The following is a 17718-nucleotide window of genomic DNA, read 5'->3' as shown; positions in this document are numbered from 1 at the left end:
GGCACTGTTCTGAAACATAACTAGGGTTTGTGGTTTTCGGCATTTATTTTCAACCCAATTCGGGGGGCGTTTATCGGCATTTATATGGGGACTATAAATCGGATTTTTTCGGCATCTATATTCCACCCAAAAAATAAATGCCCGAATACGGGCATCTATTTATTTCGCATGAAGGAAAGCCTATTTTGCGCGCGAACTAACAACGAACCGAAAAGAAGTGAATCGATACATGGTTTCATTAACAATGTCTTGTATTGCCTGTGCCAAACCAGCAAACAAGGAGACTACCTCTTGTTGTAATAGATGTCGTCTGTCATAGCGGCTCGCTCCTTGCGATTAATAACACACAGTTTAGAGAACGCGCGCTCAACATTAGCGCTAGAAACAAGAATAGCCAGTATGCTTAAGGCGCACTGCGATAACAAAGGCCATGTGCTGCAACGGGCCGTCCAAAACTGAATAGGAGATATATCCACCTGAGGGGCAGGGCATACAGCATATTCGAAAAACTCGCGCTTTATATCATCCATACGAGATTCATCTCGTAGAACAAATAAGAATTAGTCCTCATACAGTGAAGTGCCTCGAAGTGCCTTGAAGTGCCTCACGAACGGAAACAAGGGTCACTCCAAGTCGTAACTGGAAGGGAGTAGATAGAGGAATACAAAGAACACAAAAATGAACAAGAAGGCTAGGGCAGGGGATCAGCGATCGGCTTTTGAAACCGTTTGGGAACTCCGTACACTGGTGATCTCATTTTAACCCGACAACAACAGACCACAAATGTTCTGAATAGTAAATTCACTAAAGATAGGTGTGTCACCGACCGCACAACAGAGCTGAGGTCATCCTCCTATAACCGCTTAAGCACAACGAAACAAGGGCACAGCCTGAAGATAATGCCACGCTCGAGAAATAGTCGACAACAGGAGATTCCAAGGGGATTTCCCTTTGCGGTTCCAGGAATGGCAGCTGTCAAGATACGAGAAATTCGGATTTTTTCGGAATATTCCGTATCTGAAAAAAATCATTCGGGGGGTGTTTTCCGGCATTTTTCGGAAAATGCCGAAAACCACGAACCCTAAACATAACATAATATAAATTTCTATAATCAAACTCAAACTCAACATAAATGCAGAAAGAGAGAGAGAGAGAGAGTGAAAAAGATGCAAGTCGTACCGGGGCGACCCCCCCCCCCCCCCTCAAATGCGGTTGGTACGCGTTGAGGACTGAATGTCGAGCAGTGGGCTCGTATGGGGCTTATTGAGCCTTATTGACCTTATGGGCCTTATGGAGATAGCTCTCCAGGGCACACCACATTGGTTGTCGGCATTCCTTTAGCCAAGTCCCCACTACCTTCTCAACGCTGACGGGTCGAGTGTCTGAAACACAATTTGGCCGTACATACGCAATCTACACTTCTTTAGCTGGCTGGTTGCTCGTGGTTAATACCCAGGCTAGTAGAGATTCGTTGTGCGCATCTAAAATCGCAGAATGGCGTCCTTTCCGGTTTGTATCTGAAGTTTACACGTGTACGTGCCCCAGAGTCTGTAATCCTATTGACGTCCTTAAACATTTATCTTCATGTAACTTATTCAGCGATGCGTACCTAGCTCCAACTTGCGCAGCGCTCGCTCCGCATGTTAAACAGTCAATACAGAAAATAGATCGGCGAAATTCTTCGAACCGTCCCGAAGAAGGTTGCGCAGGTTGAGATTCCGGTGGGAATATTAAGTGCCGGATATTGTCACAGTTGCCAAGTCTAAGCCGCCAGCCTCGTGTGGACATCAGCACGAAAACTGGCGCAAGTCACCGGTAACGCCGTTGTGCGTATGGGTGCCCTTGTGCCGTCAAAGGTGCATTCTTGAGGAAAAAATAATTTGTCTGCGCTTGTGGAGCTTTGGTTTCAGTTTAAGCAGGTTGTAGGATCGAAGTTGAAATACATGGGGCGTTGCGAAACAGTTTCTGATCCCCTTGCTAGAATTGCAACACACACACAATATGAAATGTGAAAGATGTTACTTACTTGTTGTTGTTGTTGTTGCTGTTGTAACTTAGACGTTCATTCTCCGCCACGCCAGGTTAGGGGTAACGCAATAAACGGAACTGTAAACGTTTCGCTCACTGGAGAAATTTTTGTTTTTGATTCCGAGTCAGCGCCGCGAATCAACTGTGGCTAGGGCGGCGTTCAAGACGTGGGCAGGTGGAAAGAGGACACCAGGAAGTGGCGCGGGACGGGGTGTTCCCTTCAGGGGGAACTGCGCCGGCATTTATCCGGAAAGACTCAGGGAAAACCCAGAGAAAATCGCGCGCAGTACAGCCCGTGATAGGATTCGAACCTGCCACCTCCCACACTCTTAAAAATGAACTTCACCGCACAGCACGCTCCTAGCCAACCATCATCTCGAATGATATCGTTATCTGCCCTGATCTGTTGAAAACGGGAGGCGTACGCCTTTTTTGTGACACTTATGCTGTTCATAATTGTCACAGAAAAGGCGTACGCCTCCCGTTTTCAACAAATCAGGGCAGATAACGATATCATTCGAGATGATGGTTGGCTAGGAGCCTGCTATGCGGTGAACTTCATTTTTAAGAGTGCAGTCTTCTGCACGATCTTGGCTACCACTACTTTTGGGGAAATACTTCCACAGAAGCGTTGGATAGAACGTGTCCACAGTGAGGAATAAATGTTACAATGCGACGCATTAGCAAGCTTTCGAGAAATATGCTTCGGTTTCTGGAGACGATGTTTACTGAATTGGGCCTTGTAGTTTGTGTATTTGTCACTCTGAGCCGCCTATCGTCATGACCACCACTGACGTGTTTCCCCCTTACTGCTTATCATCACATCAACTAGTGTGGCGATGTGGATCTGTTCGGGATAGCGTGATGCGTCCATGGCCGTCAACTCCAGAAGTATCAGGCATCATTACATCAGCTGGGTAGTTTCGACATTCTCCTTGACTCCCTCCGTGTCGACTGTGTCTTGCAGGCTTGCTCTGCCGACTTCCCCTTCTGGAATGCAAAAGCCCTTCATGAGAGCGGTGTTGCCCAGTCGAATGGGAACGTTGCAAAAATTTAATGGGACTCTCTGTGGGCCTCGAGTGACATGGATCCTTCAAGCCCATGAGCGTGCAAGAAGATAGAACATTCAAAAGCAGAACAACAACGTAAGCGTATAGCGGCGTATATATATGCCTTCATCAGCCCCACACGACCACGAATAGTATACCACTCAGGGCTCTTGTTTTATCTTTATAGGCGGAAGAGAGCACCTTCTCCCACTACAATATATGACAGCACGAAAAGGAGGCATTTTTCATTCATAGTCTTCATACCTTTTCAAATTCGTCCTTCTCACCTAATGGTCAAACCCTCTCCGATTTATCGTACTGAACTCGTATACACATCTTCGATACGTTCCATCAAAACAATCTCGCAACGCTTTATCGATGTGCCTGTCACTTCACAATACCGCATATTTATATCTCACACAATGTGAGAGCCGCGCAAGCTGTTACTCAATCTCCCCACTTGTTTTGCGGCGAACCAATAGAGATAGGTAATCTCTTCCCCATATACCGCGTGTCTCTGACACAGGCTGTACACAGTCTCTCTTGCGTGCTACGGGAAATAAGCCCTTTCCTCTCTCTACAGGCAGCCTTCCTCATCCGTTTCCTTCTGCCATATCGTCTGCCAGCAAACGCGTCGTCTGCTACCGCTACTGCTGCGGCTGTGCGAGATGAAACGTTACGTGTTACGTCTGATTGCACACTCATCTAACGACGTACAGCGTTGATGCTCTCCCGGTGTTGTGCGTGTTTTCGAAGGATAAAAATGGAATTGAATGCTTTCGTCGTCTGATCTCAAAATGTCCAGGACTACTCAGCAAGAGCGTGTCGACGATCTGATTGAGTGAGTTGGTTTTCACCTTCATTGCGAGGAGGGACAGCGGAGCTGTCCAGTAATTGAAATAATTCGTGTAATGCGCATTATATTCCCGTCAATTCCGAAGTGCCAGCGCTTACGTGTAGGTATAACCCCATGACGCAGGGACGATTTATTACTCTCCATGCGTTCTTTCGCCTGCAATGAGCGTAGTTTTTATTAGTGCAACACTAAGGTCCCGTTAGTAAAGTGTTGCCCATTGAAAATATTGCTCTTATATAGCAGCGATCCACTCAGATATTTTCAATATTCTAGTCGGCTTCGCCTCTCGGTAACGCTGACGCTTTTGCATTGAGGAATCACATTTAGGCTCCGTATAGGGAGGTATAGTTTAGCAGTGTCGATGAGTCCCTTCTGTAGCATTGCTAATACGAGTCCCGCCATTAAACGGGTTACTGCTCTGATCAAGTGATGCACGAGATGGTTGTATAGTTGTAACATCACATAGCCACGAGTGGTGATGTGGAAGTCAGTGGCTATGGCTAAATATTGCACACTTCGCACTGCAGATAACGTCATCCCCAGGGTCGAGGCATCAAATTCAGGGGCCCGGAAAATCAATCAAAATTAGGTAGTCCCGGCAGCGTTTCTTCCGTCAAACACCTGCCTACATTTAAGAAACATTCGACAGGCAGTCTACCGTACCAAAATTCGAAATTTTCCAGAATTCACATGTTCGTTGGAAACGCTTCTGTGTTTTTGACAAATTCAGAAAAAGAGAAACCGTCCAGAAGCGACACTATCGCAAGGTAAATGCGGTCAATAAAGGTTCAACAGACAGAGCATCAACACAGTACTTCTCAAATGAATTCAGTCTCTCCCTATTCGTCAACATCAACAGTACTTTTCACTCGCAATTTACTGTGTACCTTCCTATGCAAAACTAAAAAAGAAAAAAAGTAAAGATGACCCGTTTTGTACGTGTGGAATATGACGTGTTTCTTCTATATGCTCGTCGTATATAGTACATTTTCGCTGTGCACTCGGGTTACAGAATGAACGCACGGCGCATCATATGCGGTGCTTGTGCTTCATCATTAAGAAGAATGACATTGTTACGCACGCTTAGGTTCTCGAATATTATGCAGCCAACATGAAGCACACACGCGTTACGAAGGGGCATGAATAATGTTTGAATGTAGATCTGTAACAGGTTGAGTGCTATCGGGGACCATTGTAATAAAAAGTCAGATTCTTTCAAAGTCGTTATACGACACATGCTGATGGAGCGAGAAAGAACATCTTTTTATCCGTTATTTCCAAGAGAAAACGAGGAACAGAGAAAAACTTCATAGGGTACCGTGATACACCCGTACCCTTGGCACTACAGCACTGGCAGCGTATGATAAATTTAATTTCTCCCTTTTTTTGACCAACACCAACATCAATAGCAACAAAATCCATGCATTACACAATTTCAGATATCACTTGCCAACAACAACCCAGATAAGTTGCTGATGAAGAATGAGGAAATTCGCAAGCATCAAAAGTAATACACTGCAAACATGAATAATTACAAAAAAAAAAAGAAAAAAAAGTTGCAGATATCAGCAATCGCAAACATCGTATTAAAGCTACGTAGTTGAAGACAATATCTAATTTTACATTGCCACGAAGTATTTTTTCAACGAAGTATTTCAAAGAAGTATTTCAACGCTGTCTTCGGCATCGTGAATACTGGTGGGTGACCCATTCCCCTAAGTGTTTAAGATACGAGGAACATCATCATCATCATCATCACCATCGACATTATATGCTAACATCTTCCGTATCCTATTCTGACAGTCGGGATATTCCAGTGATATTCATTTAGCGTATAACACATTGCGCTGTGCCTCCTTACCTCTGCCCCCACTGACATAAGAGATGAAGACATCATTCGCAGAATGAATTCATAAAATTCATAAAACACTTTCGCACGTATTCAGTCAAGTCTCATGTTAATATGCAATACGACAGCACCACGTTGTTTACATCAGAAGACACTTAAAGGGACACAGTGTGGAGTTGTTTACTGTGATTTTGAGATTAGAGTTGTAGTGACCCCGTAGTTGCATTCCAAATGCAAGATTTTATCCAGCAGAGGGGCGTAGGTTTTGAGATAAATAAGAAGGACGAACGGCATGTTAGCATTTGGTTTCGGTGTCACGGTGACGTAAGGATTGATTAGCCAAGCTTTTAGTAAGCATTGGGCTACCACGAATTGGCGACGTCACATAAGTGTGCAACCCAGAGAATCGTGATTGAGGACTGTTTTGAGATGTGATAAAACATAATCAGCATAAGGCTTGTTTCGAATCGGCTGTTAGAACAACGCCGCCTAGGTACAGAAAGCCTCCCTAATACGTCCTTTCACTCCTCCGCCACGTAGACATATGATGATGGTGGTGGTGGTGGTGACGACGAGACCGGACAAACAACACGTCACGCAGACATATGAAGTCGGCATGTCGTCTGCCTTTTTTTATTCCGTGGCAGCGCCGCGAAGCAACTGTGGCTATGAGCGGCGTACAGACGTGGACAGATGGAGAGACGACAGCAGGAAGGAGTGGCGGGACAGGGGGGTTAGTATGCGTTCTGGGCCGACTACATGGGGTCGTCTGCTTCAGCCAGTCGCCGTAGACGATTTCAAACATTGGCTTTCTGCGGATGCCAGTGGCTGCTCATGCGGCTGACGACGGCTCGCTGCCATAGCTACGGTCGCCGAAAGCACGGTCGTGATTTGCGGACTCTTAAAGGAGCGATGAGGTGACATTTAACATCGCTCGAAATCCTGCCTCGTCTGTCAAGCTGGCCACCGGGAGTCACCTTGCAAAATATTTTCCCTCTGCGGTGCGTTATACCTAGAGATACGAAGCCCCGGAAAAAACCCGGAAATTTTGGGGAAAAAAAACAGTTTTTTTCGGTTTTTTACCTCGTCTCCGGAAAAATTGCCCAAAATTTCCAGGCGACAAAATTAAAAAATGTAAATTTTCGTGCCTTCGATGCGTTCCAACCCGCCAACAGTGCCTAAGGTGCCTCTAATCCGCCAGCAACCACCAACTTAGAGCTCCGTCTGGCTGCTCCATGCGATCGCCATTGCGTTCACATAATGTCGGAGTTCTGGTCGGAGTGGACGGGGGGGGGGGGGGATATGTTTATTAAGAAAAAAAGAAAGGAAAGGTTAGCCAGGCAAAGAGCCGGCTTGCTATTCCGAAAAAAAGGGGGAAGGGGCAAACGAAAAAGAAAAGGAAGGAAAAAGAAACGGAGTGGACGGGTTGTTCCAATTACCTATCGCTGAGTAGACAGCAGTCTCACGGGATGCTCTGCTCTGCACTTATGAATAGAGGGTTAATGCTACGAAAATTTCTAGCGTTTGTAGGCTGTGGCTTGGCCGGCAATGCTTCGACTCAGCAGTAGCCGCGTTTGTTTCCATTTTCTCCAATTTTTCGGAACCCCCCCCCCCCCCCTCAAAAAAAAAAAAAAAAAAAAAGACTGACAGAAGAGAAACAGGAAGTTAGTGATAGTCCCATCACTGCAGGAAAACGCGGCCTATATAAAATTTATTTATGAATAGTTGGCTGTGAATTTAATTGAAATATTTTACACGATGATTTTGCGTACACGATGAAACACCGGATGCGCACTCCGCATGCGCAGAACGTTGCAGTGCGTATAGCGCGTGCGCAGAGTTAACACGCTCCTTGCGTGCGAAATGCGATACGCTACAACTAAAACTCTCTATTGATGTTTTCTTGGGTGTTTAAAGGGTAAAGTTTTTTAAAGTAATAGCTTTACATGGCCGACCACCGTATAGGTTCGTCCGTGGCGTTATTGGGCCACTACGTGACATAGGTGATACCACGTGAAAGTGCCTCCGCCACGTGATCGGCAGTCTGTGTTTGCGGAACGCTAAAATTGCGTCACCATTGCGTCACCGCGGCAGCAACAAGAGCACACACACACACACACACATAAAATAACTGAGAATAAAAACGCTTTCACGAAACGTTAAAATGCTTTCAATAAAAATTTAATAGCATTTCAAACGTTTCGAGTAGAAATTTACCACCAGCGATAACCCATAAAACTGCCGCATTTGAACGCGTTTGGCACAATGCCCAAAGAAGCAGCCATGTTTTTTTTAGAACATGCTGAACTGCGTACATGCAAATAAATCATTTAAGTGACATCTACCCGTATATTCCAGTAAATGAAGACTCGGCTAGTGCCAGAGAAATTAACAAAAAGGACAATTCCTACACATAATTTTTGCAAAAACATAATAATTGCGAACAATAATTTTTCTAGGAATAGTTTCTGGAGCACATAAATGTAAAACAGTAATAAATATAATAAAACTGGGTGCTCTAACGAGAACTATGTGGCTCTTTTTGGTAGTACCCTCCCCCCGAACGTCGACCTTACGGAACACGCGTCACTGCAACCGGTGACACCTCCTTGCGCGTTGCTCCTGCAAAAGACCTGTCGCTCAAATCGTCACCGACTCAACACAGATTCGTCCGGCAACCGAAAAACAAATCTTCCCCCACTTTCCTTCTTCGCAGACCCGTCTTCCCAGGGCTCCGCTTTCTTCGTTTATTTTACCACCGGGCCGGAGTGCTTTCTCTTTTGATTCGGTGATGCCGGCGTACGTAGTACGTCGTTTCTGCGTTGGCGACAGTTCATGCTCACTCCTCCTCAGGCTAAAATTAGGCGCCGATGCGATAGGAATAAAATGGAAAGAGAAACAAAGAGGAAGAAAGGTGGCCCTCATGACGTTCAAGTCGAGAGCCAAGAGACTTTGAAGCGGATCGCGCGTTCGAACTCCTCGTGGTGAATGGTGTTTCTAGCGACACAGCCCCGTCTGGTGACCCGTATCTACACCTGTCTCTGTGTGTTTGTGGAAACTCCCACATTTTCCAGGGTACGAAATGACATCTCTTGTGAAAGGAAAGTATCGCAGAAAGAAAGTTAAGCAGTAAGTGGTCGATTTTTTGTTTGTTTGCGTTTTGCCGTTAGGGATGTTAAGTGCTTACATGCGCTTTTGGATCACTATAGAAAGTTGCGGTGTCAAAAACATGTTAGAAAAACAACAACAACAACGCGGCGAAGAAACAAACTTGTCATTCATTGTGCCCGTTGTTTGCGCGCGTACCTGAGTGCTCATTTGCATTTTTGTGACGGAACCTGTTGTCCACCGGGACAATGGGTTTCGTTGTGGTTTCGTCACAGTTTCGGTTTCGTTATTTAACTGGTCTGTAGTTCTTCCCCCCCCCCCTTTTTTTTTCCCGTTTCCGTTACTGTGCCTGTATCACTCACGATGTGGAGCTGTCAACCACTGGGTAAGCAACGGGGGACATTGGGACAGTGTTTAACGGGGTTTGGTCGATCGGAGGGCGTTCACGATAACGGTTCCGAAAACACCGTTGGTCTATCGGGCTATATCTTTGAAGTTTCTGTCATCACATTCCTGAGCCGAGATTTGACAGCTTTGGCTATCGTATCGTTTTCGTTGCGTGCCCCTATGGTAAAACTTGTCATTGTTTCGTGCTTTATATTAACTCTCTCCTCTCCCTTTAGCTTCTCAGTACTGTGTTGTCACGGCAGAAGGAAGGAAGGACCGTACGGAGAAAGGGGCGTTTCTATGGCAAAGACGATGCAATCAGGGTTGTGTGCATGCATGCAGTAGTCGTGCGTTGCCGTGAGGACACCGTGAAATTTAATACCAATTGTTCAGCTCCATACCTCACCTTATCTGCATTGGCTCGAGTAATTTCTTGGCAAAACCGTTGTGGTCAAAGTAGTCCGTTGCAATGGATAACGTGAAGAATTTAGATTAATCTTTTTGTGGCGGTTGGAGATACTATGTGATAGTAGGTGCTGTACCCCCCCCCCCCCCCCCCCCCCACTTAGCATGTCGAAGGAGAAATTCCTACAGTTCCCGATGTGAAAACTTCTGTATCCTTTTGTCTTATCGTCATCCCATCGTGGTTTGTGGGTCGAACGCGTCAGTTGCAATAATGCAATGTGATCGAAAGTATGCGTGGGCTCAGCGGCCTACAGTCCCTTCGAGAGTATTTTTAGGCAGCTATGCTCATGAGTCGGGAAACTCATTTAGCCGTCCCGACCCATGAAATCACCGGAAGACCCCTGTTCACTTGTTCACTGACACGTGCTATTCGTGTCCTTCGGTAACGCGCCTAACCTGCCAACAAATGACATAATCACATGATGAGGGTTTCAAACTGCTTTCTGGGAGGCATGCACCCTTTCGCGCATGCAACAATCCCCCCAACCCCGTGTTTGTCATTTGATAGTTTTTAGTTCATGTTTAGTTGCTGCCATCACGAATATGCGGGCTCCTTCTTTGCGTGCTAAGACTGAGAAGAGGTTACCAGTGCCATTACCAAGCAATTCTCAGTATTTTTACTTTGTTTAACACATACTTTCCCTTGCACAAACCCTGCTATCTCGGGTGCGTTCAAAGTATGACACTATGAAAATTTTCTGGATAATTTCGTTCGATATATAAAGCTATAAAGCGAAAGTCCGTACTGTACGGGGCTGTATTCCACAAATTGTCATTAGCCGAACTATGCTGAAATCGACATTTACACATCTGGTGTGCCACTCTCAGTCGACTTTTATTTTTTTCGCGCTGAGCTTAACAAGTGTACAACGTTGCAAATTTGAGGTTTGTGGGTATTATGTAACAGCACAGTGGAGTGCATAAACCTTCCCTCAATAGAGAAGACCATAATATAACGAACCAAATAATAAAACCAACCAAAATAATAAAACCAATCCTTATTCGTCAAATATAATCCACGTGACCGCGGTCTTTAATAAATCAGCTGAGCAGAAGCCTCTTTTTTGTTCTAGAGCAGCAGGTGAAATTTCCATTTGGAGCATCACAGATGTGTTCAGTTCCTGAGCTTCTTGACCATACGTTGTCCTCACAGGTACTAAAAGCGGGCGCCCTTGTACTTGCAGGTCTTGTAGTTTGTTACCAGTTATTTCTGGGAAATGCGTGCGTTTTGTCTTTCACGCTCCGTACTTTGGCTTTTGGCCATCAAAATATCGATATTTCTGACAGTGAGCAGGCAGGAGTACAAGCTTCTGGACCTCTGCTGCTTTCCAAGGTTGCGTGAGAGAAATATTCCGATGCTGAAAATTTGAGTTGTAATCACAGTAACTCTGTTGCCAACTCCAACTCCATGGCCAAGAATTTATTGGGCAGCTGTGAGTTGCGCAGATTCTTAGATTTGCTCACTGTATCGATATATCCGCTAGTATGAATAAGCTGACTATTTCTGTATCTAGTATCATGTCCTAAGCAGGGGAACTGTCGAGTTCAAGGGGCACGCATCGTCTTCGTAGTGCAACACACCGAATAACTGATCATTAAGGGAAATAGGGAAATAACGCAAAGCGATCTGACAAACACGGCACCTGGAGGGGACAGACATATACTCGATGCAGGTGCACGGGAATTGCGAAAACGCATCCTCGTCACCGTTAGAAACGTTTTACGCCCCACTACACTTAATGCACGTGCCCGAACTATTTGTATTTCGGAATATGTTCCATCCAATTCGCAAATACAGGTTACTATGGTCACCCCCATTGCCTAAGCGAAGCGGGTATAGGGGTGCGGCGTTTATGCTGGTCATACAGCGTTGCTCTTCCGTGATGAATCTTGTACTGCCAGTCTGCCACAAACCTCCATAGGTGGAGTGACAAATAAAGCATCTTAATATATCCCATCAGAATGTGTGGCATATCCCACTGGGTAGCGTAGTGCAACATCTATTGCTAGCGCTATATGGATATGCGTTTTTACTGATGCCCTGTGGGCATCCCTTTATTGACAGGTGTATCTCCTGTGGACATTCGTGGGACATCATTACATCAGGGGTAAAATAAGGTCTCCTGGGCGGCACATGGACGTCCCTAGGTATTTACATATATCCCAGGGATATTAGAAACTCCACCCCGGGATATTACACGGATATCCACAGGACGTCTGTGGTTTGCTGGGATACGACTTAAAGCCTCCGAGACTTAAGTAAACCTGGCTTTCTTCGTCAACTTTTTCTCTGGTAACACTTGCTCATGTTCACAAGTGGGGTAGTAAACTTCACCAAGAAAATAAGTTTCAAACTGCTCACGAAGTTGTTGCTCGCCCCAAATCTTTGCGCGAACTCAACCTCTAATTGAACAGAAACCATTTCCTTCCGTCTCCGCTATACGATCATTGTGCAGCTTTCGGAATCTGTCCAACACTTCCTTTTTGAGTGCGCTATCTACAGCGCCTATCGTTAAGGGTATATACCTAAGGAAGTGACGCTAACCTTCACTTGACCTTGAGGCGATCGGCCTCCCATGAACCTGCAGTTTCTGAAGCCTCATTCTACGGGAAGTAAAACAGAAAGAGAACCGACAGGGATCCTGTGCACGAATCCAAGTGTGCTATACATAACTTTCGAGAATATTGCAGAACGGCGTATCAAAGGACAAAGACACTGACAAAAAAAAAAAAATATGGTAGTGGTAGTAACGGAAGAAGTGCAAGGGGGCAGGCGAGCTGGTACATGATAATACGAAGGGAACCCAGAGAGAGGGGAAAGAAAACACGAAACACACACGATCTCAGACACAGCAACCCTTTTACTGAACAAACATAGAATTGTTTGTGTGTCGTACAACATGTCGTAAAACATGTGTCGTATTATTATGGTGGTGGTAGTCTGGTTGTGGTGAGACCAGCTTGCCCCTGTTGGCCACGTTAGTTAAGTTAGTTGTAAAGTAAAGTTTGGTTGCGGTAGTTGTAAACTAAAGTAAAGTGAAAGTCACTGCTAGGCTTAGTGAGAAGTCCCGTGGGCGAGTAAACATTGGGACAAATTATTTGGGTGAGACCAGTGTCCTGGAGGAAGCAGACTAGGCTACAGCGTTTGGAGCATCTTTCAGTGAAAGAGCCTCTGGGATGTATGGGACGTCAACCAGCGTATACAATTGCTCCAGTGTACAGGGGCCACAGGGCCTAATAAACATGACAGGGCCTAATGCAGAGCTGTGCTATCCAATGGTTCAACTGCTCTCTTGGAAGTCTTCGGCTGCATGGTGCTTCAAGAGAAACTGCACCAGTTAAACGATCGACAAAAATTTATTTACATGTTACCGTTGACACGAGTTGTTTGCTGTAGGAAAATTTATTGCCGACAACATGCGCGAAAGACTGCTATCCGGCAACAGCAGGGTTGTTGCTTTTGGTTCAACACACTCTTTGACAGAAAGGCAGGCACTCGGTTTGGATTACACGTATATTAAGTCCGTTCTTGCTCAAGCTTTGGTTAGGAGACCTACAGGATCTGCACGACTCAGAAGGATTCTAAATTACGAGAATATGCTCTCTGAAGTCAGCAAGCCCCAGCGCTTTCTTATTCCATTCGTAAGGCCGTCGTGCTTTCGACGTCTGGGGTCGCCTCCTTCCACTAAACGAGATACCCCGCTATCTGCGGCTGCGTTCAACGGAAGAGGGGAGAGGGTAAAGTTTGTAGAGACCACGTGACGAGGTGTCTGTCCACTCACAAGGCAATAATAAGGGGGTACTCGTAGACCGGCATGAATACACAGAAGAAACCTCGTGTGCCTAACTTTGAAATGTTAGGCACACGATGGAGAGATTATGTCGCTCCACTGGCAATAGAGGAAAGAGGGAAGCAGGAGAGCTGCGCAGACAGCTGACCTACTTGCATACTTAGCGTATCGTGTCACAGTCCCCTCTTTGGCATGCACACTCGAAATTCGAGTGCGAGCCTTCAACCTGAAGGATGTCGGTGGGAAGGCATCGTAGAATGGAAAGATACCCTCGTTCTTTGTGAGCCCTTCGTTACGTTGTGTACAACAGTTACAGAAGTAGAATATCGATAAATACGTCATGGAAATTAGAACACTTCGGAAAGCGGTTCAAGGTCTGACTCCGTTTCCGTCATATATTCTGCGGCTCTTCAAAGAAAGCCTTGGGATTGAGGGAAGGGCTGTAAAGACATCCAATTATCTGCAACGACAGGCTCCTTCTTCCAACATTCTCTTTTCCTGCCGAGTGACGTGTGGCATCATTTCCTTCTTTCCGCCTAAAATATGTCTGTTTAGTAGAGCATTCCTCTCGGCCTCTGTTTACGTAAAGGGTGGGATGAAAATGCTCCCGTTTTCTTTGAACAGCGCTTTGTTTTCGTCGATGGAACTGGGAATGCGCAGAGTTGGCATGTGGTACGTCTGATGCCGTGGTGACTTGAATGCGAGTTAAATCGAGCACGGACTCTTAATGTTGATTACATCGTGAGAGTAAGACAGAGAGAGAGAGAGTGAAATTCGGTGAAGCATGCAAGCTATTCCTTGTTCTCTGCTACGTGTATTTATATCGAGTTTTTGCAACACTACAGTATATGCGGATGTTGATATTGATGTTGGCGTTAAAAAAAAATGAGGAGAGGTTGAATTCGTCACAGTCTGCGGAGAGAGTCATTAGATACGTTGATTAATGGTCAGGAAGAGTCTACAAGAAAAAGTGTACTCACTTGCAAAACGCAAGCCATGGTCTCTGATTGTACAGACTCGAACACCTGGTGGCGCGATATGAGCCCGGTTGCAGGTGAGGGCGCATACGTGCACGGAGACGCTTCTTTCTCGGTCCCACAGCAACGCCTTTCTTTTTTTTTAATGCATATGTCTGGCGGTGACCTTTTGCCAGTTGTAACGGCCCCTGTACATGTGTGTACGTCCTCCCCTACAAACAGATAGTGGTTTGTCCGACCGGCTCCATATCTCGTGACCTGGTGCTCGAGTGGCCACAGTCACAGGCCACAGCTGGCGCGTTGCACGTAAGTGTGATTTTGGTTATATAGAAAGCGAAAGCAGGTTGTTTGCTTACCAATGGTTGCTCACATTATTTGCCATGCCAAAGTAAAAAGCAGTTTTCATGTGAAATCGTGACGTTGTGATGTGACGTTTGAAACTAGTGACCTGCCTACCAGAAGAGGGTGGCAAGCTGCCCTACATAACGTAAGAAAACGAAAGGAAGACAAATAAACACGGAACGTCCCGTAAGGGACAGTAAAAAGCTCACAAGCGGTTTACTCGACGTTTTCTCTTCGATTCGTGGGGTAATGTCACCTGACGCTTGGGGTGCTGGAGAAGACTCTTGAGAGTCCCTTTGAAGTGCAAGGAGATCGAGATCGATCACTCCAAAGAGTGACACATATTGAAACCAAAGCCCGGAATAATTCGGCCGCATAATGAAAATATTCATTGGAGCAGACATGATGCTGGGCGTGATTGAACGAAAAGGAAAAGTAGGCGGTACAGGACACGATATACGTAGACGGTCACGTGATCTAGTAAAAGAGGAGGACTGCAGAGGGATATCATATCATGTGGCCCATGGGGTGAGGAAGTCTGGCAAACCTGCGGCAAGACACATGTAGACTGGTAGCGAAAGCCAGCGGGAATACCAAATCAGACCTATGGACACGGCTATCATCGGCTATCATGAGCCGCGAGCGATCCTGGGTGCTGGTCGTGTTGGCATAGTTGAGGTACGAGCGTAAACAAAAGATATTTACGACATGCGCATGGTTTTTGTGTGTAATAATAGTCTATTCATCATTTCAATATAGGAAAAACTATCTGTAGCCCCACTCGACCGCACAAGTAAGTTTCCGTATGCTGCTTCTCCGCGCATGTGTCTCCGTGGGTTGTTTATCCGTGCATCCCTGTATCCGTGTGTCCGTGCATCGTAATACGGAGTTAGTACACTTTTTGGGTTAACGAGGAAGCATGGTTTACATCTCGGAGTCTGTAGGCCGACATTAACACGTGTGAACGGATGAATGCAATGTACCCCCGTTGCACGCCTCGCGAAAAAAAGCTTTCGCCATGGTGCCGGCGTGAGCAGTAGCAGGCTGTGCACTAACGATGTCACGCTTTTGCAACGAACTCATTGTGCCACTAATTGGAAGAATACAAACGGCTAATCACTACGTCTACATTTAGCTCTAGGTGAGAAATGGACCATACGTGAACCTTCATAATTTCTGTGTGGTGATCACGATTCCCGTCCTGCTCGGAGTTGTCAACACCTGTTATAACTATATGCATTTCGAATAGACCTCTACCCGAGAAACGTCATCATGACGTTGGTAGACAGACTGAAACCGAAACAAATCGGAAGGGGAGGGCTGGGTTCCACGAATGGGCACTTGTTGCCTTCTATTAACAGAAACGTAGGACCGAAGGTCGCGTCCCTTTCAAGGCCCATCGTAATCCCCTCAAGACCGTGGCTTTCGGGCGCGAACTTGTTCGCCCCCTAGGTTCGAGCGTAGTTCAAGTTTACCAAATTGGTGGCGCTGTCGAACACTATGACGGCATTTGTTTACAAACAGGGACAGATCTATTGCCATGTGCCACTAAACCAGTTGTGATATGATTTATTTTTCTCTGTTCTCGTCTCGTATTGTTGGCCTGGGCGATTGGTATGGTTCGGTCAGGAAAGGGGAAAGTTTAGTTAGGCTCGTGAGCCAACGGGTTTGGAATGTCCGTTACAGGTATTCGGAACACAACGCAAACAAAGTGCGCGAATGTAAGCGCGCCATGGCTAATTATGCACTGCTTATTATTCATACTGCTGACGTCATATCTGACGCAATTTATTTACAATCGTAGTAGTTCGCGCAACGGATGGATGGCGCTGATGGTCTCTATCATGGCGTCATTCTGAGGACGCAGGGGCATATGGGAGTTTTGCTACCTTTCTAGATATACAGTCTTGGCTGCGGCGCAATCGAAAAGGAACGAATGACGTATCACCGTAGGAATATCTTCGGCGTGACAAGTGGCTTTTATACGGAAATAGAGCAATTTCCGAGAGGAGCTTATTTCCGTACTACAATGGAGAGGTCAAGGCGATGGGAAATTGCGCTTGATGCCTCATCGCAGACTTATCGTGGACACTGCTTGCGGTATGCGACGCAAGCCGACATTTATTGCGAAGCTACGCTTTCTTTTAGTGTAATACTCGACAACAATATAAATTTTTGTTTCCAAGGCCGTTACTTGCCGCACTTTCGTCTAACACTGTTCTTGTATTTGCTGCTGAGACAGAATAATTTGCGTCTTGGTATGAGCGAATGGATAAAAATACCATTTTTTTTAATTTCCCTATTGCTCTCAAGCCTTAAACATAATTTTAATGTACAATGGGACGAGGTGTGGCAGGAATGCACTTTACGACAAGTGTCGTACGGTTCACCTTTTATAACAACAAACGCAGCATATAGTTAATTTTGAATATGCATACACCTGATGGTACACCAGGTACATCGTAGTACAACCTGACATCCTGGTACTTATATACATTTTTGAAGCTTGGCGTCGTGGGAGAAATCCATTTGTTATTCGAAGGTTGAAAGATCCGCTATCCATCACTTGTTCGAGAGGCGAAATTAGCCGTTGGATGGTGGCTGCACTATCAATAGACAGGTGGAGGCGCTTCTATGGCTGTTCTCCAAATGCTGCTGCTGCACACGTTGATGATCTGCAGCATGCCTCCAGTAACGGCACACTGTATTTCTGTTACTCTTCTCGATACGTAAACATTGTACCTACAGTTGAAATTCTAGGAATGTTCAGTATCGACATAGGGTTCGTCTTCAAGGTTTTGCAGAAGCTTTGGAAAACGGTTGTATATCTTCTGCCATGGCGACATTTCATGGTGACAACGCAAAC

At 45.7% G+C, this 17718-nt stretch overlaps 1 protein-coding gene across 8 annotated transcripts in view; it reads left to right on the top strand.

The window, feature by feature from the left end:
- Nucleotides 1-17718, top strand: part of LOC135401127 (four and a half LIM domains protein 2-like) — a 137283-nt gene that overhangs the window by 42728 nt on the left and 76837 nt on the right. The window contains exon 1 of one of the 8 annotated variants that reach the window (XM_064633329.1): nucleotides 3706-3918. The exons of 6 other annotated variants lie outside the window; for them this stretch is intronic. In XM_064633329.1, the coding sequence (XP_064489399.1) occupies nucleotides 3851-3918 (68 nt within the window). In that variant the 5' untranslated portion in view covers nucleotides 3706-3850. Of the gene's footprint in view, nucleotides 1-3705; nucleotides 3919-8750; nucleotides 8912-17718 lie in introns of those variants that run through there. One more of the 8 variants, XM_064633330.1, reaches the window with a different exon arrangement.

This window comes from Ornithodoros turicata, chromosome 7, assembly GCF_037126465.1.
Source record: "Ornithodoros turicata isolate Travis chromosome 7, ASM3712646v1, whole genome shotgun sequence".
NCBI lineage: Eukaryota > Metazoa > Arthropoda > Arachnida > Ixodida > Argasidae > Ornithodoros > Ornithodoros turicata.
The sequence above is the reverse complement of the archived record's forward strand: the minus strand, read 5'-3'. Positions and strand labels throughout refer to the sequence as shown.